Genomic DNA, 24659 nt, shown 5'->3' with positions numbered 1-24659 from the left:
GGCCGTGATCAGAGGGCTGGCCAGAGGAGGCAGGAGGGGGCAACGTGAGGCTCAGCCCAGCCTCAGGCAGAAGTGAATCTAGTTAATGGGGGGGGGGTCTGCCCCAGTCGCATCACCTATACTTCTAGGAAGTACGGGGGCATTTTCCGGGGGCATCCTCAGCTCCCAGCAACATCCACACCAAGTCACGGCCAAGCTGGCTCCTCGCAAGACACCCAGAGAATTCCTTTGTGCTGCTTTCGCCAAGATGGTGTTCTGGCTTCTGTATAATGTTTTGTTCCAGAAGAAAAACTAAAAGATGCACAGAGGAAAACGAAAATAATAAAGATGGGCACAGACTGTTCCAATTGACTTGGCAGCACGTCTTCCCCAAATGAGGCAATCATCCATTTTCCAATCGGGCCGGACGTCCATGGCTCATTCCTCAGCCAGCCACCTCGGCTCCCCGAGTCTGGAGGCAGCAAGGGCTCCCCTGCCTTCTGTGGATTAATCACGCCTTCAGGGCTCTCGCAGCCGGCAGCCCACTCCTTCGGCGTGTCTTAATGATAAGAATGAGGAAAGGGTCATTAGCCACCTGTGATCCTGTGTGCAGTGTGTACACACCACGAATGTTAATATGTGAGGGCCAGCACCGACATCCAGAAAACACAGTGAGCCCCTGGACACAAACTGCAGCTACCCTGTTTGTGTATTCAGGTAGACACAGCATGCTGGTCCTGAACAGGATTTTCAGGGGCTAGTGCCCAGAACTCAAGAGATACTACTCTCTGGGCTCCAGCCCTCCATGGGCAATACACACACACACACACACACACACACACACACACACACACACTGTGACACATGGCAATCCTTAATTATTTACCGATGAATTATTCATGATAATGTCTTTCCAGGCAAATCTGTGTAGCAGAGCTGCTGATCTGGTATCTAGCAAGTGTCTAACAAGTGTCCAGGAGGCGGAGCCCGGCCAACAGCTGCTAAGAAACGAGAGGCATGGCTGGGTACCAGAGCTGAGTATTGATGTCAACTGATTGCCCTCTGATGTCCATCCTCAGGCTCCCAGGCCTTCTCAGAACTGTCTTGGTTCTCCCTGAGCTATGGGGAGAAGTTCATCCATCAAGGCAGGTCCTGGGACTAGTGATACTATCCCTGACCTAATGGACATTAGCTGGAGACAACCGTCCTTTCTGCTAGCAATCTGTTACTGCCCTGTGGCCCTGTGTGGGGCTGCCCTAAGAAGCCCCAGCTGCCCAGCACAGGTCTCAGTCGCTGTGTGCAATTGCAGATGGCAGGCATACACTCAGCCTCTAGACTGACAGTTTCCTGGGAATTCTGGCAAAGTCTGCCAGTTCCTGCTGTGCTTGAGGCTATAGACCTATCGTCTATACCCGAACTATGGCTATGCCTGTCCCTCACTGGTGGACTCTCCTATGCATGCCGAGGCTCGTGGGGTGCATGCCTTGACTCGGCTCATGACAGTTCAGGGGAAAGGCCTGTTTTTCTGATGGGGAGCAGCATGGATATGAGTGTCCCAGGGACTGAGGTTACTTAGTTTTCTCAATTTGGTCCTTAACGATACCCACCGGCTGTCTCCTGCAGAGAAAAGCCACAGAGCCTCTGGAGATGGGCCACTCCTCCTCCATTGCTGTGCGTCTCAGATGCTTCGGGTTCCGGTTGTATTGATCACAGTGAACACTTAGTTCCACCTGTCAACAGGAAGCTAACCGCCTGTTTCCGTCCACTCCCAGTGAATGGGGAGCCTGGAAGGAAGGAGATTCATAGAGCCACCAAGTCAAGTAGCACACTTGCCCAAAGAAGCAGAGCAGTCCTTTGCCCTCTCCAACGAAGGAGCAATGGACACAAAAAGTCCCTTTCCATGGGAGACTTTATGCCAATGATACCCCAAAAGTGGCCTTTGTACTTCTCAGGGATTGTCTGACTCGGGATGGGTGGGAGCAGGGCGGGGCGGAGGTATCTGCATTTTCATTCTGGTTTTCCTAAGACCTGGTCACTGTGATGTGGCTGCCTTTGGATTTGGAGCATGCCCAGAGACTTAACCCTTGCATTTGATGTGTTCCTGTGTGATACGCAGTAACACAGGGAATGATAGACTAGAGGCTGGGTTGCTAGCAGTGACTAAATTTTCAGAGCAACACTTCTTCCTATTTGCTGTGATGCCACCAAGGTCCTCTTCCTGGGGAAGAAGGGAGGATTTAACAAGAAGAGAGTGGAAAACTGAATGCCTGTCCCAGCTTTCTGAACTGTGTGCAGAGCCTGGGCTCTGAGCCCTGAGCCAGACCTGGTACTGAGAAGCAGCCAGTGGGCATCCACGCATTGGCTGCCGTGAAGATATGCAGGCGAATTCACGGAGGGGCGTGCTTGCTCTGCAGTAGTAGTCTCTATAAATGTGAAGTGGGGAAGGGGGTCCCCTCTATGCCTCACCCCATGAAGACTCTGGCCGTCTTCCCTCCTCTCCTGGCTCAGCATCCCTGGGATAATTCAAAGGCAGGACTTTGGTGGAAAGTTTTTGCTGCAAACAAGATCCCGAGCCAAGTCGTGTGTGTCAAATGTTGTCACTGAGCTTCCAGAATCAGCCTGGGGCATGACCTGGACCACAGTGTGGCCCTCCTTCTCCGACTCTTTAACTCTTTGCTGTTTTTCTTTTCTTTCCCTTCAAGATAAGCTCTCCGTCTGTAGCCCGGGCTGTCCTTTAATTCCTTATGTAGCCCAGGCTAGACTCAAATCCCTACCGATAATTCTACCTCAGCCTCCCCATTGCTAGAATTACAGGTGTGATTCTCGGCCTCAGAGCCTTTTCAGCACATGTGTATGTCACACAAACAGGTTCTGACACATGTGTGTCACACAAAAACAGGTTCTGGCAAGGCACTCCCTCACCCAGGTAGAAGACCAGGATTCTCTGTGAACTGTCCCCTCCACACCAAACTTAAGGTGGTGGCTGCTCATAACCTCGCTTCCTGGTGCAGGGCCCTGTGCCTTGGCTCCACCAGTGTCCAGGCAGCCTGCCAGGAAAGGGCATGCCCTCAACAAGGAAGCATTTTTCTGTGTTTTGTCTGGAATTGCTTAACCAGTCTGATCCTAGGCACTGTATCCATTCAGGGCCTCCATCCTCCACACGGGTACTTCCTGTGCCTCCTGCAGTACCATGTAGGCACACGTGTATGTGCACATGAGACCTCTGACACACGCTGGCTCCATGCCCAGCAGGAAATACTTATGTTGCCACCTCTGGAGCTGGCTCACTGCCGACTGGCTTGGAGTAAGCTGCAATGTGTTTCTTTCATTCGTTTGAAAGGGGAAATTAAACTGAGGAATGAGGTCTGACCCAAGTGCTTGCATGCAAATAGTTGACCTTTGTTTTGAATACACTTAATGAGACCGAAACCAGATTGTGTGGCCTCCAGCTGCCTGCGTCGCCACCTCCTCCCTGGCATTTGAAGGAGACTGGAAGAGGTGGCAAAAGGCTGGAGGTGGTAGGGGCTGCGCATTGTTGGGTCTTGTTTTTCTCTTCCACACTGGAACTGTGGGGCCTAGCACATGGTCCCTGAGGTGAGCAGCTACATCCAATGAGACCTCTTTGACCCGACCCCCAGTTCTCAGCAGCTTTCAGACACATCTTCGTGCAGGGGTCTTGACTTCCCTGAGCCTCTCTGCCGCCCGAGAAGAAATGACTTTTCTGTGCTACATGAGGCTGTGTTGTTATCTGGAAATGCAAGGGTTGACTGAGTGTAATAGTCAGGCTAGGTAACATTCCGCTGACGTAACAGGTAGACTGCCACTCTTAAGTATCTGAACGTGATATAGATTTATGTCCCAATCCTGTGAAGCCTGGCGCCGGTGGGGCACCCTCTGCTAGGGAACAGCTGCACTGTCTTGAAGATGTGACTTCTAAGGTCGCCAGGTGGCAGAGCTAACCATGGAGTCAGACAATATTTGGGGGTGGGAGCTGAGGAGATATCTCAGTTGGTGTAAGCGCTCGTCTTGCAGCAGAAGACCTGAGTTCAGTCCCACCGAGTGTGATGGTGCTCCTTTGTAATACCAATGCGGGAGAGGCGGATGTAGCCTAGTGGTGGGCTTCAGCCTGGTGACAGACCCTACCTCAAAAGAAGTAGATGGCAATCCCGAAGGTGAAGTGCAAGCTAATCTTTTAGCTGCCGTATGCACGTGCACACACTTGCGTGAGCGCTCACGCCTGCATCCACTCACCCACTTAAGCATGTACACACTCACATTTTAAAAAGAAGATACCGTCAAAGTTCTTATTACACTTGTGTTTGTGTGCACAAGGTCGCACACAGGCTCACAAATGCTCGCACGTGCCGTGGTGCACGTGTAGGGGTCAGAGGATACTTTTAGAAGTCATTCCTCTCCTTCCACCAAGTGAGACCATGAGATTGAGTTCAGGTCACCAGGCTTTACCTAAGGAGCCATCTCACTAGTCCAAAAGAAGATACAGGGTCTGGAAAGCATCCTATTAACTACCCAGTCTTTTTGTCTGCCAGAGCAAGATGAATGACCCTAACACACTGTCAGGGTATCTGGGAGAGCTATTCCTAGGTGCTTAGGATGAGAACAGAGGACATGGTGCTATAGATACATAGCATAGTCTCTGCCCATCCTGGACCCAGCGTAGGGAAGGGCTATGTCAAGACTGTGGCCATTGATAGAGCTCTGCCTTGCTGAGCGAAATGGAGAGACAAGAGCCCAAGCTATGAGGTCAAGTATACCCTCAAAATGTAGATTCATCTTCCAGAACTACTCTTGGAGACTCAAGTCCTACTTGCTGACAAGGTAGGCCATTTTTTTTTAACTTAGTACCTCCAAATTGCCAGTCAGTAGACTTGAGGATTGATGTCTGAGAGCTCCCCTTCCATACAGATGTGTCTGTCCTGTGTGTAAATGTTCAATTACAAAATAGTAAGCACTAGGTATGGTTTCATGACAGGCCCTGCATGATGGATGTGTGGGCGTTGCCTCTGCATTAGGAGTGAGAAAAGGTGGTAGAACAATGGGCCAGTCCAAAGTTTCCAGTGTCTTCTGTGACATCAGGGAGAGTTAAGGTCTTATTCAAAAGGATGGGCTCTATGCATGGAAAAGGAAAGAATAATGACTGGATTTGTGCTTTTAAAACAGTTGAGTGGCCAAGCAGTAGTGGCACATGCTTTTTTTTGGGGGGGAGGGTTTCAAGACAGGATTTCTCTATAGCTTTGGAACTTGTCCTGGAACTAGCTCTTGTAGATCAGGCTGGTCTTGAACTCACACAGATCTTCCTGCCTCTGCTTTTCTGCATGTTAGGATTAAAGGTAGGGTATACCACCAGCCTTTAATTCCAACACTCAGTGAGATAAAGGTAGGCAGATCTCTGTGAGTGCAAGGCCAGCCTGGTCTACAGAGTGAGTTCCAGGGCAGCCAGAGATACACAGAGAATCCCTGTCTTGGGGGAGAAGAAACAGCTGGGTAGAAAAGAACAGGCAAGCTTGAAGTCAGCCTAGGCTACATAGAATTCTAGGCCAGCCTGAGCCACAGAGAGTTCTAGGCTTGCCTGGGCAGCATAGGGAGACCCTATCTCAAAATAATGCAGTGGGTAAGAAGGCAGGGTTGGGTGTAGAAAGCCAAGCTGATATAGTTGACATGGAAAGATTACATAGCGGGAGTGGCCAGCAGATGGGGGCAGATTTGACAGCCTGTAGGGTAATAGGATCTCAGATACCCGCCCTGCGCTGTGACGGTGGCTGTCTCTGAGGCAGGACATTCCTGAGAATGGCTGAAGAATAATAAGCTGATTTGGGGACCTGTGCCATTTAGGAACCTGAAGTGCGGACAGGTGGTACCGGGCAGGCTAAAAGAAAGTAGGGACATACTTAGGAGGGACATCCCTGGGAAAGTAGCTTTCAGTGACATGGATAAGGGGGAGTTGCTGAGTGGGATCATCCAAGGGGAGCCAGATTCAACAGTGGGGGAGCAGGGGTGAACCCAGAAAGAGTATTAAAGAATAATAGCTGGGCGGTGGTGGCGCATGCCTTTAATCCCAGCACTCGGGAGGCAGAGGCAGGCGGATCTCTGTGCGTTCGAGACCAGCCTGGTCTACAAGAGCTAGTTCCAGGACAGGAACCAAAACCACAGAGAAACCCTGTCTCGAAGAAAAAAAAAAGAATCTTGTGAAAAAAAGAATAATAATGAGGAGGAAATATTATTTTCCTTATATTCCAGAGGAATAACGGCATGACTGTGCCTAGGATTTAAATAGGTCATCTGTGACCTCAGCAAGTTCCTCAGGGGCCACATGGGACCAGGTTCCAGGGCAGACAGGAATCAAAAAAGTAGAACTAAGTTTAGTTTGGAAAATGTGAGGGATGGCCAAAGGCGCAGAGGAAACAATTTTTTCAATGTGGAATACTAAGTCAATATTTTAAATGAATTCTTGTGGCATTTTATGAATCTGGACACACAATGACGCACTAAACAGGGAACCAGCATCCATTTTCAATGGTACCTTTCAGCTCTGCCACTTGTGGGGACAGGTTCAGCCCAGGCTTCCTTTAGTCTGTTCTGTGCACCTTACAGAATGGCTCCCAGAGCTGGGCCACCACAGAAGCAGAGCCTGGTAGCAGGTTTCCTAGACGGGGTTACAGGCTCTGGCTCCCACGCACGAGTCCTGGACAATGAAGACAGATAAGCAAAGACCAGAGGAGGCTCGGGTTTTATAGTCATTTTAAAAATAAATCCCTTGTCTAGTAGCCAGCAACTTCAGAACCGGGCTGGCAGGATGGAAGACAGGAGCCCATAGCCTAGACTGGACGTGGATGGAAAATGGAATAGGACCAAAACGCAGGAAGTCCTTAGGCACAACCCGCACTGTGGGTGTGAAGTGCAGGGCATCCCTCCCCATCAGCCACTTATCTCTGCCCTTACGCAGCCATGCCCTTTCCCCTTTGTCCTCACCACCCTCTACAGTCTTGTCTTTTTCCTGACTGGAGTAGCTCGTCCTTGCCTGGGTAGAAGCCAGCACTATCATAGTGATGCTGAGCAAAACACAGTCCTTGGTGACTCAGAGGGCCCTTCCCGTCCCATGGTGCGTCTAGTCTCCATGACAACCCTGAAAGGCCTTCTGTTCATATACTCAGGAAGCCACGTGGGAGATGCAGGGAGTAGAGGCCAGAGTACCGAGGTCCCAGAAGCGTAGCTCTGAATCATAGGGTTGGGATTTTCAGGGAGGACTTGACCCCTGGAAGCTGACATCTTTTGGAGACATAGTGACCTTTTCCCCCTCTTAGTTCCCTGCCCTCGTGGGGATCCTTTGCTCTCTGTGCGTCTCCTTGTCTGTAAATTGATGGCTGACCATGCACTGTTACCTCACAGTACTGTATGGGACAAAGGAGCTTTTCAGTCAAGGCTGTGACCACTCTAAAGAGAGCATGCACGTGGGTTGTGTGACCTGTGCTTGGCGCGTGCGCAGGCAGAGGTCTTCTATCCCAGTGGGGATAGCAGGCGACGCTTCCCTGCCGTAAGTAAGATGTGTACTTCATGTTGCTCAGGGCAGGGTGGCATGGCAGAAGTAAAAGTGATGTCTTGACAGTAACCAGGTTCAAATCCTGCCCATTACCTTCTGCCGTGTGCTCCTGAACAATCAATTCTGCATCATCTGAGAAGTGCCACTGACAAACAATCTAGGATTTACCAAAACTCTGAGACTGGCTAGAACCCAGAGCAGAGGCAGAACATACGCTGCTGGTGGTGGCCGCCTCCCTGTGGCCAGGCAGAGCTGCTCTTAGCTTAAACGGCCCTCCTGTGTTCTGTGCTGACAGGTCCGGGCTCTGGTTCCCTGTGAGAATCTGCCACGGCCCACCGAGATGTCCAGGCACCATAGCCGCTTCGAAAGAGATTACCGTGTAGGCTGGGACCGCCGTGAGTGGAGTGTCAATGGGACCCACGGGGCCACCAGTGTCTGCAGTGTCAGCTCCGGGGCTGGCGGCGGCGGCACAGCCAGCAGTCTCAGCGCACGTCCAGGCCTCCTACCACTGCCCGTGGTGCCCTCCCGGCTACCCACACCCGCCACAGCTCCTGCTCCCTGCACGACGGGCAGCAATGAAGCCATCACCAGTCTCGTGGCCAGCTCGGCCTCCGCAGTCACCACCAAGGTAAGACCTGGTATCCTTTCTGGGTAGGAGCCAAGCAGCAAGTCAAGTCCAGGTCAGCACGGAGGAGGCCTTGCTCCCTGCTTGGTGTCACCAGGGTCACAGCCTCCATGAAATGCATTGCCGTTGTTTCTGAAGGTTAAAACGACCTCATTTACCAGACATTGCTGTATGTAACTAACTTGTCGGAAGACTGTCAGATGCTGATACCACATACATACTGATCGAACAATACTGAATGAGCGATACAAGAGTCTTGCCAACTTGGCAATAATCATTTCCCTAAATAGGAGGGCTAAAATCATGTAAGTTCCCCGGCAGGTCATCAGTGGCTGGAGTTGCTATAGTAGCCACCCAGGGTCAAGAGCCCATTGTTGATTCATCCCCATGAGCCTCACAGCAACCCTGTAAGGTCAGTGTGTACTCATGCCTGCCTCATTGCTGAGGGTCCCCAGACATAGGAGTTACAGCACTTCCTGTGAGAACCCCAAACTCATGCCTGCGACGTATTAGCTCCTGATCACTCCACCTATTTTAGCAAGCGACCATTCCAGAAACCTCAGGAATGGTGGCAAAAGCCAGTGTGTGTAAAATGGAATGTGGAAATTGACGTCGCCAAGGCTCTTGACTGGCTTTGGACTGAACGGAGGGGCTCTGAAGCCCCCTCTTGCATGCTGCGCAGAGCCCTTCAGGCAGACTGGGCCACAGAGGGATAGCTGATGGCCAAGGCAAGAAACACATTCATCCCGTCATCCCCCTTGGCCGGGCAGAGGCTCTGCAGGCCATCTTTGCTCTGCCCGCCATTCAGAACCACTTCCCAGGAGCCCTCTCGGGGCCTGCATGTGTGCCTGTGGGTGTGTATGTGTTTGCTGCATGTGTGTGCGCGCACACGCTTTTCTTTTCCTGCTTTCATAAAGGTTGCAGGAGAAATTAAAGGCGGGAAGCCCCAGGCTGGCCATTGTGAGGTAGCTGTGGTGGTGGACGATGCTCTCCAGGTGCTCGGTGCCTTTGTCTCTACGATTTTCAAAACTCCCTTTCAGCCCTGTTTCCCATTAATAACAGCGCTGCTGGCCGCAGAGGCCGGCGGAGACCCGAGACAATGGAGCTATTGGAGGCCAGCTTGCAGCACACTGACATCTTGCTGCAGTGTCTTATTGATTTTATTTTCTTGTTATGAAAACACCACCCCACCAAGGCAGGAATGGAAATAATACCAGATAGGAGCGGAGACGGAAGGTTATTTGGGCACACTTCCCCGGGCTAGCCAAACATATTTCTGTCCTGGGCACCAGGCCCTGGCCACTATGAATTGGTGACCTCTGTCCAGGATAGCCTGCTGCCAGCCAGCCCTGCTGGCCACATCTGGCAGACAGTCTTCGAGGCCAGCTGTTCACCATCTGGAGACTGGCAGCCTCTGGAGCCAACCACCAGGACTCCAGGTGAGAGAGAAGCTGGACCCGCGGACATGCTTGATGGCTTCCATCCCTTAGAGCCAGGACTGAGTGCTTCTGAGTATGTCCCTTAGGGTTCTGCCAGGTGAAAGGCGGTGCCCTTGGCTCTCTGAAGGGATGTCCCGCCCCTTCCCTGGACACATGGCACCTGATCTGCTCCAGAATAGCTCACTATTCACTAACCTCCCTCACTAGCCAGACCTCAAAGCACAGCCACATGGGAGTGAGAGAACAAGCGGCAGACAGGAAAGAACAGCTGGGACAGGGACCGAGCCAATGGCCAACTCATGCTTGGAGACAGGGTGGAAGTTCAGGCCTGCCAGGAAGGTCAGCCCCACGGCATCTGACAGCGTAGAGACTAGATGCCATCTCTGCTGTGCAAGCATTTCTGCCCAGTTTCATACCCGCAGGGTTGGGCTTGGATCTGGTTAGGGGCTGGGGTCTTTGGGTTGCTAGAGAATTATGTGCAGGGACGGGGTGCGAAAGTAGGAAGAGGACTGCCCGTGGCGGTCTCAATTGAGGGCACCAGCCTTAGATGTAGGCCAGCTGTTCTTAACCTGTGTGTCACCAACACAGCCCCTTTCGCCAGGGTCACAAACCAGGTACTCTAGAGGTTTACATGGTGATTCATAGCAGTAGAAGAATTACAGTTATGAAGTAGCAATGGAAATAACTTCATGGTTGAAGGGTCACTGTAACCTGAGGAACTGCATTAGAAGATCGCAGCGTTAGGAAGGTTGAGAACCGCTGGTGTCGGCAATGGTGCCTCCTGTCACTGCGGACTTGCTGCCGCTGGCTCAGACGCCTGTCCTCTAGCCTGCGTGTCTACCCCCATGCCAAGATTACATCAGTGGACACCCAGGCTAAACCCAGGTGTCTGTCAGCCGTTTCCCTGGTCAACCAGCCGGTTCTTCAACAAGCAGCGCCTGAGGAGAGACTCTTGCTATTGGGGAAATCATGGGTCAGTATATACATGAATGTGTGGCCATGTGAGCGAGTCTCTCCCCTGTTGACGTTGTCAGTGGTGGTGAATTCATGGAGTAGATAAAGCTAGGCTTTGGAAACTGTCTGAATTTTGATTCCAGTTCCCCTCTTGCTGAGTGATGCTGATCAAACTGTCTGAGCCCTCTGGGCTCAGTTCTAGGGCTGGGTGGTATTCCCTGACTACCAGACTTACCATGACAACTGCATGCATGGAGTTCCATGAAGTGCTCAGAACAGAACAGGCACCGTCTGTCTGGTGGTGCATCCTCTAGTCACCGCTGTCAACAGGCGTCGGCTCCGGATGATGAGGCTGTCCTACTGTGAGGAGAGGTGTTCCTTTCTGTCACCACCCAGGAGAAAGAGGAGGGGGTTCTTTAGAGAAAGCACAGAGGCTGGAGCCCTGAGCAAGTGGGGAAGGGAATTGCTTGAGTGGTTGGGATTCAGGAGGATCTGGAAGTAAGACTTTAGCTAGCAGGGGAAGAGAGAGGGAGGAGGTGATGGACGGGGATGGTTTCTCGAATCCCAACTGAAGCTGAATCAGCATACCTGGCAAGCAGGTGACCAAGGCAGGGGATCTCATTTCTTTCTTTTCATCGGCCCAGAAGGCTCGTTCCTCAAAGGGAAGTATAGATGCCACCTTGCAGAAGGTGCGGGGAGGAAGGAATGATGACAGAATCAGAAGCAGGATTGAGTTCCTGCTGTCCTGAGTCTGTTAGGCTGCTTGAAGTCACTGACCTGGCTCTCGGTGGAGAGGACCCATGTCCCTCCTCATGGGCCAGGACCACCCCTAGGAACACAAGCTTACTTAGAGACAGGGACAGCTCTCGGGCCTTTGGAGACATCCCTTGCGCTGGTATTCAGAGCATCCCTGACACTCTCCATGCCAGATGTCCAATGCTATTCCTTGCTCTGTCAGGACTGAGGGGCTGGGCTCTTGTCTGGAAAGGCATTCGTGCTCCCAGAGACTGGGGTAACAAGGTAATGACAATTCTTTTTGTCGTGACGCCTCCGGGCCTGATTTGAGTTTTCTGTGTCTTCAGTTGTCCATGGCCTAAAGAATTCCTGCAGATTTTGATGAAAGACCAGTTGGCTAAGCGTGAACTCTTGGGATACTAAAATAGATGACCAGGAGGGTCTAGAAGGCTAAACCTTCTTACTTCCCCAACGCGTACCCATTGCTCTCCATCCTCCAGAACATGAGTTGCCAGTGCCTAAGGCAAGCTTTCTTGGAGTCCACCCAGCCAGCCCCATTTTTGTAGCTCTGAATAGTGAGGCTCAGAGAAAACATAACAACTTCTTAAGACAGAAGCAGCCTGGGCTGGCTCTCTCCACCCCAGGCTGCAAAGCAGCATCCGTTCACCATGGAAACCATGATTGTTGCAAGAGGGTGACAGCAGCTTTTGCCATCACCAGCCCACCTAGTGACCATAAACTCTGAATTTCAGGACAGAAAATGGGCATGTTTGCATCTCATGTCACAGAAGGGAAAATGTAAGCCAGAGAGTATGTCAGCTCTCACTGCACAGCTGGCGGGAGCTTCTGGGTCAGATAGACTGAAACTGAGTCCTGCCGTTTGCAAGCGAGGCTGCAGATTCTGCATCTATCGAATGGAAATGATAATAGTGTGTTTAACTTTCGGGTTATGTAAATTAATGTGTGGAGGAAACCCTGAAATCATAAGTGCTGCCGAGTAAGCAGTCAATCAAAGCTCATTTTAGGGCTAGGAAGATGGTTCAGCCGATAAAATGCCTACTGTGTTCTGAGTGTAGGTCCCTGGCACTCACATAAAAAGCCAGGCATGACAGTATATGCCTCTAATCCCGGTGCTAGGTTGTCAAGGACAGGTGGATCCCTACGCCTTACTGTCCAGCCAATCTAGTCAAATTGGGGGACTCCAGATTCGGTGAGAGAATCTGTCTCAAAACCTAAGGTGAAGCATGATTGAGGAAAACTGCTGGTGTTAACCTCTGACCTCCTATGCCAACCTCTTTGACCTTCAGTGTCAACCTCTGACCTCTGATCTCCAGTGTCTGCCTCTGACCTCTGCACACACGCATGTATACTCACATACTTACACATACACACAAACACACACATATATACAACTCCAGTTGGGTCTATCTGCATAGCTCTTCCTCCGGGGCAAGTCAGCCTGGTGGCGCTGCTGGGAGGTTCAAGGAACTATTCTATTCTCTGATGTGGCAGGAGGAGAACTGAGGAACAGGGCCATCACCACACTCCTTCTCCCACTGGCTGTCTGGGCACTGGGGAGGGCACTGCTGAGGAGAAGGCATGGCTCCATGCCAGGCCTGTTTGTGAGAACGGAAGGAGGGCACCAGTGCCCTGCAGTTGCTGCTGCATGAAATTTAAATTATTCTCAGCAAACCTGCTTGACAGATGAAACAGAAAAGGGATAGCTTCATAAAATGCAATTCTGCTACTGAAAGAATAGACTGGAGAATCCTCACAGATGCCCGCAAAATAAATGTATGAGGCCTCTTTTTCCTTGTGGTCAGGGGCGTTCAGGCTGAGACATTCCCATCAGCCCTTGGAACTCAGCCTTTGAACATAAATCTGGCTAAGAAGCAGCAATGGTAGCCTGTGTTAGAAGCCTGGGGAAAGCTTGCAGGGGCTAGGAAATCGGTGCACAGAGTACCATACTCCTGGGGCGGGGAGGGGGGGTGACATTTATGAGCACTGGAGGCTGTCGGGCTTGGAAACCGCTCATAAAGAATGCATCTGCCCATAGGTTCACCTCAGCTTCCCAGGGATTGTTCCTCTTAGGAGGATGACCCGGGGTTTCCGTGGGCATCTGGGAACTACCCTCGAGTCTAAGGCACAGCCCCTTACTGTCTCGTGGTTCTGGGGTCTGTGAATGGCGAAGATGGAGCGTTCTCAGCTCTCCTGCCGCTTGTACACTCACTCGTGTTAGAAATCAAGGCTGTGAAGCAATGGGCTTGGATGAGTGACCCCCCACTCTTCTAGCACACTTCCCCACTGCGCATGATTTTCAGCCTGCAGGCCAGGCCTTGATCTACCGACGAGTATTCTTGATTTCCCTTGTGATAAATTATCAGGTCAGATAAAGCATTGGGAGACAGCCTGCATGTGTTAGTACCGAGCTAATGGCTTTCGCCTGCACCTTAAGTCACAGTTACAGTGTGGATTGTATCTTCATCGACTTAAAACCCATCTGTCAGTCACCAAGTGTGTACAGAAATGAGAAATGTCACCTCTCCAAAACACTCGTTTCAAGGCTGCCTTTCGGGGTGGGCAAACCTGTGTGGCTTGAACTTCAGTTTTTTGACTAAAGAGGGAGAGGAATGTGTGTTTTTACTACATTTTTAAGAGATGGACCATAAGCCAGGACAAAAGCCTGTGAGGGATTACAAAGGAAAGACACAAGGCGCCATGGACAGGAGGCAGCAGGGTGTACAAGTTAGTTTTGCTGTTCAACAATGACCCTTGGACTTTGTGGCTCCATCTCACCACAGTTCTGAGGGTACAGGCAGGGCTGGCTCAGCTGGGCTCCAGTGATAAGATTGTCTCGTTCCCCACATCTATGGCTTGTGGACAGTCAGACCAGGGACCTCGTTTCTCAGCGTGACTTCTGGCTGGCTGGCTCAGCCTCATTCGCATGGTGGTTTGTGGTTTCAAAGGCAACAAGAAGACAAAAACAGTGCCCGGGTGCTTTTCTAGCCTTAGCATGAAGCTAAAGACCTATCAATCAAAGCAAGTAGCCTCCCCAAGCCAGATTCCAGGAGGGGGGGGCTGCAACACCACATTGCTAGAGGCAGGCATCATGCATGGATGGGTAGAGTTGTGATCATTTTCACGGAATAACCGCAGGTCCCCAGCACAGTTATTTACGCTGGGTTATCTGTCCTCCGGCTTCTAGTTAAGGCTTTTATGCCCCAGGCAGAAAGCATAGGATCCACCTACTACTCCAACCACCTAGCCTGAGATAGGGTATCAGGATGAGATACTCCATCCTGTTCCATCCTGTGTATACATCCTGTGTTCCATCCTGTGTATACAGAACAATGATGGAGAGGTTTCAGACACAGACCTTTGCTGCTAAAGAGGCTGTCCCCTTAGCTCCTAGGGGATCACACCTTGAGGGTGCATTTGACTCAAGAGCCTACAGCTGGCCAAGACTTTGCCCTTTATCCTGAAGGCCATATTTGACCTGTTACTACCCCCCTCCCCGAGTTTGAGAGACAGAGACATCGCTGTCCCCACGAAATTCACAAAGATAGATGCTAACCTAGCAATTTGGGATTGCAGTTGCTGTTATTGTTTTGTTTGCTTGTCTTTTGTTTTGTTTTGTTTTGATTTTTTGTTTTGTTTTGATATAAGGTTTCGGTCTGAAACTCAGGCTAACCTGACTTTCACTGTGTGTGGTTCAGCCCGGCCTCAAACTCACAACAGTTCTCTGACCTCAGACGCCCAACTGCTAATAATTAGAGGCACACACCGCCATTCCTAGCCTGCTGGCTTTAACTTAAAATGAAAACCACCCCCAGGAGACGCCTTTCATGGGCTTGTCCCCCATGAAAACCCACGCAGGGAAACATTCTCCCAGGCAGACTCCAGGAAGAGAGTGAAATCAGGAACGAGAGCTAACAGCGAGACACAAATGTTCAGCCCTAGACTCGACAGTCTGATGCCTCTTTCCCTTAGTGGAATAAATCTGAAACAGTCCCCGCCCAGACCCTCAAAATCCAGAAGGATTTTGGGAGCAGCATCGTGCAAGATCAACACGAATCTACTTCTCACTCAGTTATAATAGTTTTCTGTTTCATTTAATTACTCGTGTTGAATTTAAACATTTTTTCCTCACTGCACAAGGACAGAGCTTTAGCTATGTTGTGGGTTAAATAGGCTTTGGAGGACTAGCTTGCAAGTCTCATCACCGTCTGTCACAGTGGGTTTTTTTTCATAGGGAAACTATGTTGCAAAATCTAAACAGCCAAATCACCAATGAACTTTCAGAGCCCAGCCCATTTTTTACAGGTAGCTGTCTGCAGGGCCAAAAATAACTCAGGGAACAAATACCAGGATGGCTTCTGACACCTTATTGTGGTTTCTGCTCCACTGACCCCCCCAGAGTCCCCTCCATTTCAGTGAAGGAAACGTGGAATGTTGACTTGTGTTGTGAATTCACCTCTCTGGAATCCACGGGCCAGTACTTCATTTCCCTCTGGTAAATATGGAGCCCCGAGAACTAGTCTAAGCATGTGAGCCAGGATCTTGATGCGCCATTCACCCCTCCTTTGCTTCCTGGAGAAAGGGGAATACTATGTACGCCATGGCACCGAGAGAAGGAAGCCATGGAGTTGGGGCTGGAGCCGGACGCCTGTGTGGGAGGCAGAAGCCAATCTGCCCCTGCACCCTGAATCTAACTATTAGCAGCTAGCTGCCACCCACCTCTGGACAACTTCTCCTATTGGCCACACACACCTCCTCTTAAGGCTCCAAGTGTCTTTCTTGGGTTACTCAATCACCTTGTCCTCCTACCCTTGTCCTCTTTCGTTCTCGGGGCACAAGTTGGCTATGTTTCTCACTGGCTTTGAAAGGTAGACTACACTGTCTTCCACACTCAAGGTTAACGTCTTAAACAAGAGGATGTGTAGCTAGCCCTGGGTCACGTGTGGCACTGATATCTATGTAGTCTGGAAAAGCATCTAAATGAGGTTCACCTGACTAAGGAGCAGACGGGCACAGAACATGATCTCAGTTCTTGACCTACTAAAGAATCCTGACTTCAGGTCAGAAGTGGCCCTCTGGCAGGTGGGAGAGATGGGACTTGGGGGTGGAACGGTGACAGGCTCAGAGGTGAGCCCAACTAGAAAATACTCCTGAAAAGACCTCAGCTTTGTCTATGGCAGATGCTGCTGGTCACCTGCCCAGCATCTGTTCTCTCCCCATCTACCTTTAAATGGAGATCTTTCTGGTTCGGCATATAATGCCTAGGTCTGAGATCAACAGATCCAAGTCGCAGTTGGGACTGCAATGATTCTGAAATAGGTATGTAATCCGATATTGTTCTTGCCCATTTACCCAGGTCTGCAAGGGTCATGTGACCCAGTTCTGGCCAGTATATCATGAGGGCTTCTAGGAGAGCTTTTCTTGCCCCTAAGAAAGAGTCCCAAGAAAAACAACTCTTTACTTTGGATCATGTCATTTCTGGATGCGATGCCTTGACATGTAGTTGCCATCATACTGTGAGCCTGAGGATGGAGCCAACACACAGGAATGGAACATTCTAGAAACCTGACACCAGAGCCACGGTGCAGCTTGCCTTGGGGACTCTTGTGTGCATAGGCTAAGAAATAAATGAGTGAAAGCCACTTCTGCCGTAAGGGCGACTCATAAGGAACAGTTCGCGGTCCCTCCGTCTCCTAGACCTTACCTAAAGCAGGGTCACCAAAACCACTGTGGTGGCTACTGTGAGCGCTCGTTCCCTATCAGCCACTCGTGAGTACTTACTGCTACGCGCAGGAAGTTTGCTTCCAGATGCTTCCCGAAGCATCTGTGCCGTAGCATGGTTTTGCTGCCATCTTCTTAGGGAGACTCTGTTTCAATCTAAGGAAAATCTCCCAACACATACACGCTCTCACGCACAGACACACACACACACACACCAAAGTCAGACTACAATGCCTCAAATCTGCAAAGATCTCTCATGCACCGGGGACTTTACACCTGCCACTTCTTCTTCCTAGAATCGTAATTCCTTCCCGTGTCTGCCCAGATTTCCTGTTCTCCCTACAACCGACAGCCTAAGACCACATCAGTGGCGAGGAAAATTGCTATTATTTCCCTCATTCCCCTAGCAGTGCTGCTATGGTCCTATTAGGATAACTACATAATGCATATTCATTTGTCTCCTTACTAAATGTAAGATCCTCCAAGTGAGGCTCAGCAAGGAAAGGCTCTTAGTACCTGTTTGAGAGCACGATGAATGAACTCACCTGTGCATTTATTCACTCATGAGCCTCTACCATTGGGCAAGGGGGGATGAATGCTTTTTACATCATCTTTACCTATCTGCTCATCAAAGGACTGTGGTGGCGCTGCCCATGGTGAAGATAAAGAAGGCAGGACCACATGGTGAGCATCTTGGCCCAGTGTTGGTACCCACGTTCAGATGATGAGGTGATGTTGGCAGTAGGAACTTTATCCCTGTGAAGCATCTCTTTTCTTTACACCCTACATCTTCAAAGCATGTAGGATCCTGGCATTACAACCTTCTCCTTACACATTTACATTTTTTCAGATGTTTTTCCACTTGCTCACTTCGCTACAGCTGTTTCTCGTGTGTGTGTGTGTGTGTGTGTGTGTGTGTGTGTGTAGATGCACATGAATATTCCTGTGTGCATATTGGTGTATACATGCCATATAGAGGTCAGAGGATATTTTGGGTGTCACTCCTTACCTTCCACCTTAAGCCAGGTTCTCCTATTCTTCTCAGTATACCAGGCTAGCTGCCCTAGGAACGTCCAGGGACTGTGCCATCTCACCACAGGATTTGCTAAGCTTACAAATGTGGTGCTATCATGTCCCGCCTTCCATGCATTCTGGGATCCCAAACTCAGGTCGTCACTTCTGTGCAGCGAGTCCTCCACCTACTGAGCCATCTCCCCCCCTCCACCCTCGAGGCAGCTTTTTACATGACCCTGTCTTAGTTTAGCACTTGTGCGGTAATCACTTTGTTCCAAGTGCTTCTAGAACTTTGCCCACATTCTTTCCTTTAGTCCCCATGCTAATCTTCAATAGCATTGCTATTGCCTTCCCTTGAGAGAGGAGACAAACTCTGTTTCTTGCCCACAATCACCCAAGAGCACAGACACACTGCTGGGCAGACTTGCCCTGGAAGTGAGACTGAGCTCCATTTTCTCTTCCCCAACCACAGCTGCTCAAAGGCCCTTAGTTCCCATGCACAGTAGGAAAGCCATGCCCTGGGAGAGTGCTAGCATCATCAAGGGCTGTGTTCAGGGTCAGTACCTCTAACACCGCCAAGATCCTCCGCTGTGCTGTGGCAGGGGCGCAGGTGACTACAACCTCAGCTTCAAGAGGCTCCCTGGAAGTGAGAGCATACTGACCACAAGCTCTTACAAACCATCTCAGGCACTAATTCAGAGTGTCAGTCAATCAGCCGAGACCCAAAATGTGCCTTGAGTCTGTCCCATTGTCATCTTCTCCGACACTGATGTGAGCTAGCTTGCTGTGAGCTAGCCACCATTCGCAGTGACTTTACCCATTGACAGTGTGTCCTCACTACTGTCCTTACATAATCTTTGAGAAGTCACTTAAGATCCAGGGTTATGTGGCCACAAGAGTCCACCTAGCTCTGAACCTGGGGCTGAGAACCCCCACATCCGAGTCCTGCCTCTGGGGTCAAGATGCAGGACCACTCAGCGTAGGGTGGAATCCTCCCCTGTTCTGATGAGTCTGACCTTGAGGAGAAGACAATAAAGGAGGAAAGATTCATTATCTAGGAAGCTAGAATCTTGCCTTCCACCCAGCTTACCTACTAACACCCACCCTGGTGAAGGAACCAACTTTCCTCCTCACCATCACCTCCATCAGAAGCACGCTGAGGGGGTGATTTCCATTCCCTCAAAATATTAGGCTGAGGAAATTATATTGGGCGAAATATATTGTGCCCGTAATTCATATTAATGGGAATTCAATAGTGGCAACTTGTCATCTGCTAAGATTAGGGGGGAGTGTTGAGAATATTGTGTTATAAAAGCATTAAAACGCATCATGAATTAGACTCCATTACAGCGCGTCGCGTTCCTTGTAAATAATTGAGGAAGAAAATGGAGCTCAAAATTTGGGATGATCCATTTTTGAGGCCCCAGCAGTTTCCCCCACCAGGCTGAGGGAGCCTGTGGAGCTGACAGGACCACGGGGAAGATGCACACCTGGCAGGTCTGCAGGCCCTGCAGAATGAGTGCTTCCTTCCAGCAGAAATTAGTAACTGCCACATCAAACACTTAGACTCCGTGTTTCTCCTGCCAAATCTTGGGAAGCCCGGATATTCCATGTCCCTTGTCTCCCATCCCTGAAACAACATTAGTTTCACAGTTGGCAACCAGGTGGGCTCTGAGACCATCACGGAGCCAGCAGCTGCTTTCCCTCCACTTGCCCACCTCTGGCTCCCTGAGCAACAAAGACCCTAGCTCCAACAACGCCAGGCTATCCATCATACGCCAGCAACTTCATCCCTGGTGGATGGGCTCTGGCTGGCCACCACCCATTCTCAGGTGTGCTCCTCAGCTCTGCTCTCCAAGCCTGAGGGCTCTTACCACCTGTTGTCTGAGTGCTTGATCGATCCCACAGGCTCTGCCTGAAAGGCAGCCTGGAGTATTTCAGGATGCTCTACTGGGATCCTCAATGTCCGCTCAGGCCGTGATGTTACCACAGGGCTCCATAAAAGGTAAGCGTAACTCCCTGGATGGGGTCAGGCTCTGTCTTCTATTAGCAAATCCAAGAACGTGGCATGGATCAGAGGTGTCCCATAGCCAACCTGAGAGGAGAATAGGGGAGGGAGATCCAGGTAGATGCCCATCACGATCTTTGGCTTTGGCTGTTCAGAGAGCTCCATCAATGGGCTCTAAGAACTGAAGAGATACTCCAGGGTCTTCTCTGAAAAAGCAGGGCATCAGTAAATGACATGGTTTTCACCTAGTTGTGTTGTTTGTTCCACAATTTCCCCTTTGACTTCTGTCTGGTGGCATGCCTGAGGGCTACAAAAGGAGGAGGAGGAGGTGGCTAATGCCCGGAAGGCAGCCAGGTCCAACAAGTTTTCTGTACACACAGCATGAAAGGATCGGTTGGTTAGCCCATCACATCAGTGGGGATACCAATTGCACACCGGTTGCGTAGATAATTAGCACACCTCTGTCTACACAGTGATAGGGCAGCAGCCCAGACCGATCACACGACATGCGTCTGAGTCCTCGTTCCTCTGGATCCTCGCTGGGCAACTTTCGCCTGTTAATTTGCTCTCTCGCCAGCTTGGTTTCCTCTTTTATAAAATGAAATCACTGTACTGTCGGTTTCATTTGAGTTGCAGGGGTGCTTAAATAATTTAAATCTCCGACAGTGGTGTCTAAGACGTACTCTGTATTCTGTTATTTTGACCATGGCCTTCATCGTGTGACCTTCTCCTCTCCACTCATCTGTCTCCCTCCGGAACGTAGGTCCTTGAGACAGAAGACCTTGTCTTCCCAGGTTTCTGAATTGCTCGTACCTCACATTTGCCTGTTATGTGCTCAGTAAATCTGTGTTGAATGATCACAATGAATTGTGGGAAGAAGTGGTAGTCATGGAAATCCACTTGCCTTGCTAAAAAATAGCTGTGCACTTCTGAAATCACATTCAGCCTTTCCTGGGTGGTGGTCTCATTTCTGAGCAGCTCCATGGCTGCCTCTTGTTCGCCCTGTGACATCATAGTCTATTGATAAGTCACATCTGTACTGAAATGCACATAGCATATCCCTGATTAAAGGAATCCCAAACTATTGTATGCAAAAAAATGTTTTGCAAAACAATTGCTGTGATTCCATGAAATGAGAGGTTATCCACTTCCACACTCTGCTCTGGGGTAATGTTCTTGTACAATGTAAAGATTTGTCACTCATATTGGTTTAATAAAACACTAATTGGCCAGTAGTCAGTCATGAAGTATAGCGAGGTGAGGCAACCAGACTAGGAGAATTCTGGGAAGAGGAAAGACAGAGAGAGAGTCACCAGCCAGAAGCAGAGGAAGCAAGATGAGAATGCCTTACTAAGAAAAGGCTAGTTTAAGTCATAAGAGCTAGTTAGTAATAAACCTGAGTAATAGGTCAAACGGTTTATAATTAGTATAAGCCTCTGTGTGTTTATTTGGGGCTGAATGGCTGCAGGACTGGGCCAGAGAGAAACTTCTGTCTACAACACTTCACGTCTCAAATCCAGAACCCATGTCCTCAGTAGTCCTGGCTTCCAACCCACGTTCTATGTTAGTCATTGGAATTATAGTTGTGTGTTACTGTTTTCTTCTATCTTTGTTGTTTAAAAGCATTTTCGGAACCAGGTACTATGTCAAGAGCTTTACACATTTTATCTGAGATCTTACAATTCCATGTGGTAAGCGCCCCCATTCACACTGGGAAACTGAGTTTCGTGAAGCCTAGAAACTTGCTCAGTATTGTAGCTCGTAAAATGTGGGAAATGAGGTTTGAACTCAGACTAATCCCATTCCTCTGGTTTATAGTTAATTTCCCTCGTGTTTACCTGAAGCCTCCAATGTCAAATGCCCAGAGCCAAGCTCTCTGTCTCACCCTACACCTAGGTTTTCCACTATGTGCCTCGCTCAGGGGTCAAGCCTACTACCCACCTGGCTTCAGGAGCATCTCATTTGGACTCTTCCCTGTCTCTCACTGTTCCCACTACTGCCCATTGACTCTCCAAAGTCCACCTCCCACTATGTCTGTTCTCTATCACCCATTCCGTTTCTCCTCCTGCTGCATAGTTCAGGTCCAATGCATCTCATCAAAGGGATAGAGTCTCCCAGTTTCTTGTCTTCCATCGGCCTTCTTTATATCCCAATTAATAGATTTGTACTGACATCCCCAAGCCTTGTCTCTTACCTCTGCCTGCACATGCGCATGCACTCCCAGCTGGATAGCAGCTGCACACCCCAGCCTCTTGCACAAGTGATCTGGAGCAGATGTGTGTCTGTGCCAAGAAGAACGTAGACGCCTGAGGTTCCTGCTGTTGGTTACTTGCTTGTGGCTTTGTCTTGCTCCTGTCTAAATTGGGGACGACAAAAACACTACCTCTTAGCAGGTTCAGGTATAGTCAAGAAATGCCAGGCAGAAATTCTAGCCTGTTGCTGGGCCAACATTAAGTAGATAACATACGCCAGGGATGGTCGTGCCTGCAAATGAAACGCAAATATTACCTTGTGTTTAAAATTCCAAAACCAAATTAAAATAAAGACTTACATCTGAGAAAATGGAAGGAATCAACATTCAGACCTCAATAGCCTGATGATCCTTCTCAGCTTCTTAGGACGGCCTCGGCTGCCTCTTGTACTGAGGTACAGCCCGACCCAGCTTTGACCCTTCTTAGTTTATGACTGATCTTCATCCAGGTCTTCATCTCTCAGCTCAGCCTGTTTTCCCTTCAGCCATCTTGGATCCTGGTCCCTCCAGGACTTCAGGCAGCCTTCATAGTCATCCTCACTTAGCAGGTGCTTACACCTGGCCTGTTTTGTCACGTATGACCTCTCTTGTCACATAGAGACTCTTCACACAATGGCAACACACACATACACACCTATGGTGCCAGCAAAGTGTGGAGCTGTCCCTTGGAGCATTCACCAGAGGCCTCACACAGGAACACTTCTCGTACTTCCTTCAGCCTTCCCACTCCAGGGGTTTGCTCATCCAAGCGGACCACAAAATGAGGAAGAAAAATCTTTTTAGAATGGAAAAAATCGGGCTGCTGCTGTTTTATGGTGGGGTGGTTTATGGTTTTCAAACATTTTAATTAGTTTCATTTTTTAATATAAATGCACCCTGATGTTTTGTGCAGGAAGGGCACCGTTCTTAAAGCCTCCGAAATAAAGTAGGAAAATGATAGATGGACTATGAAAGCGTCATACGCAGATGTGTTATTGTTATTATTGTTATTTAACATTTCTGAGCCCCAACACTCAGCTAGGAGTAGGTGAGAGGGCCCAAGGTTCCTGTAGCTCAAAGGAACGGAGTGGAAGGTTTGGTGGACTGGCAACAGCTTTGTTGGCTGCCTGGGTTGTCTTCCACCATTGGGGATCTTCTTGGATGCTAGAAGGCCAGCAGTGGGGGGGGGGAAGCCTCCATCCTCTGTGCTACGGCTGCCTCTCCCCTCACCCGTGCGTGTCTGGAGGCGTCCCAGACAGAGAACAGAGCTGTCCTTTAGGATGGGCGCATTCCAAAGAAATTTGACTCTTCTTTGTAACGCTCCAATGAATGATAAAGCAGAGTCAGGGTGTAATACTCCCTGTGTGGTAACCTGCCCATTGTAGTAGATTAAATAGTACCCCCTCAATACCCGTCTACCTGGATTCTTTAGTCATGACCTCGGGGCACCTCCCCAGCTCACCTGGCTCAGGGGTCAGGCCCATCTTCTTAGCTGAAAAAACCAGAAGGACTTTCACTTGTCCTCACTGTCCTCGGCACTGCTTGTCACCTATCAAAGGGTCACTTTCAGGTATTTCTGCTAGAGGTGGGCCTTGAGAGGTCTAATTAAGGTGAGGGTGTCACCTTTAACTGGGTGGCTCCTGATGCAAGGATAGGCTTTACAAGAAAACAGAGGTGGGTTGGCACAGTGGTGGATGGAAGATGCCATGTGAAGCCAGAGTGGCGACTGGAGTCCAGATAGAGGTACCAGAAACCAAGAGAAGGAAAGGATTCTGCTCTGGATTTCCAGGAAGGAATCCAGCCTATCCAGCTCCTTGACTTTGGACTTCTGGCCCCGCAGAACCATAAGAGAACAAAGCTCTGTTTTGGAGGCACCCATTCTGGGGTCCTCCATTCCATCATCCTTGGGAAATCATCATGCCCACGGGGGGCTCCTGAGTGGTGCTGTGCGTGCAAGCCCAGAGCAGGATGACCTGCGAGTCCGCCCACCTCTGTGTGGAAATGAAACACCTTCAGCCTTTCCCTCCACGTGGAATGTTTTCACTGTGGGCCTGCTTCTTGGAACATATGGACTCAATTTGGCAGCCTTCCAAAGGGCAATTAAAACAGAAAACTGCACCACTAGCAGATACCCCTCGCTACCCACAGCAGTGTCCCTCAGGAAATGCCAAGGGTTTGCGCGTCACCTCTGTGTTCAGAGCCAGCTACAGGGTACAGAGCAGGGAGTGGGGGTGAAACCTCTGCATGGCCTCCATTTACAGCAAGCCCTCAGTGGGATCTCTTGCTGTGTCAGAGAGGGGAAATGGACATGGCTGGTCTAAAGTTGGGAGAGCCACCAAGGAAGTTCTTGAAATCAAAGCACCACACAGGCCAAACAAAAG

At 49.9% G+C, this 24659-nt stretch overlaps 1 protein-coding gene across 3 annotated transcripts in view; it reads left to right on the top strand.

Moving 5' to 3' along the window:
- Klhl29 (kelch like family member 29) overlaps positions 1-24659 on the top strand; it is a 302875-nt gene that overhangs the window by 164488 nt on the left and 113728 nt on the right. For all 3 annotated transcript variants that reach the window (XM_050141981.1, XM_050141980.1, XM_050141979.1), the window contains one exon: positions 7830-8162. In XM_050141981.1, coding sequence (XP_049997938.1) covers positions 7875-8162 — 288 coding nt within the window. In that variant the 5' untranslated portion in view covers positions 7830-7874. The remainder of the gene's footprint in view (positions 1-7829; positions 8163-24659) is intronic.

The sequence above is a fragment of the Alexandromys fortis genome, unplaced genomic scaffold (genome assembly GCF_014885135.2).
Source record: "Alexandromys fortis isolate MF-2015 unplaced genomic scaffold, M_Fortis_MF-2015_v1.1 scaffold_30, whole genome shotgun sequence".
Lineage (NCBI taxonomy): Eukaryota > Metazoa > Chordata > Mammalia > Rodentia > Cricetidae > Alexandromys > Alexandromys fortis.
This window is presented reverse-complemented; position numbering and strand designations above follow the sequence as displayed.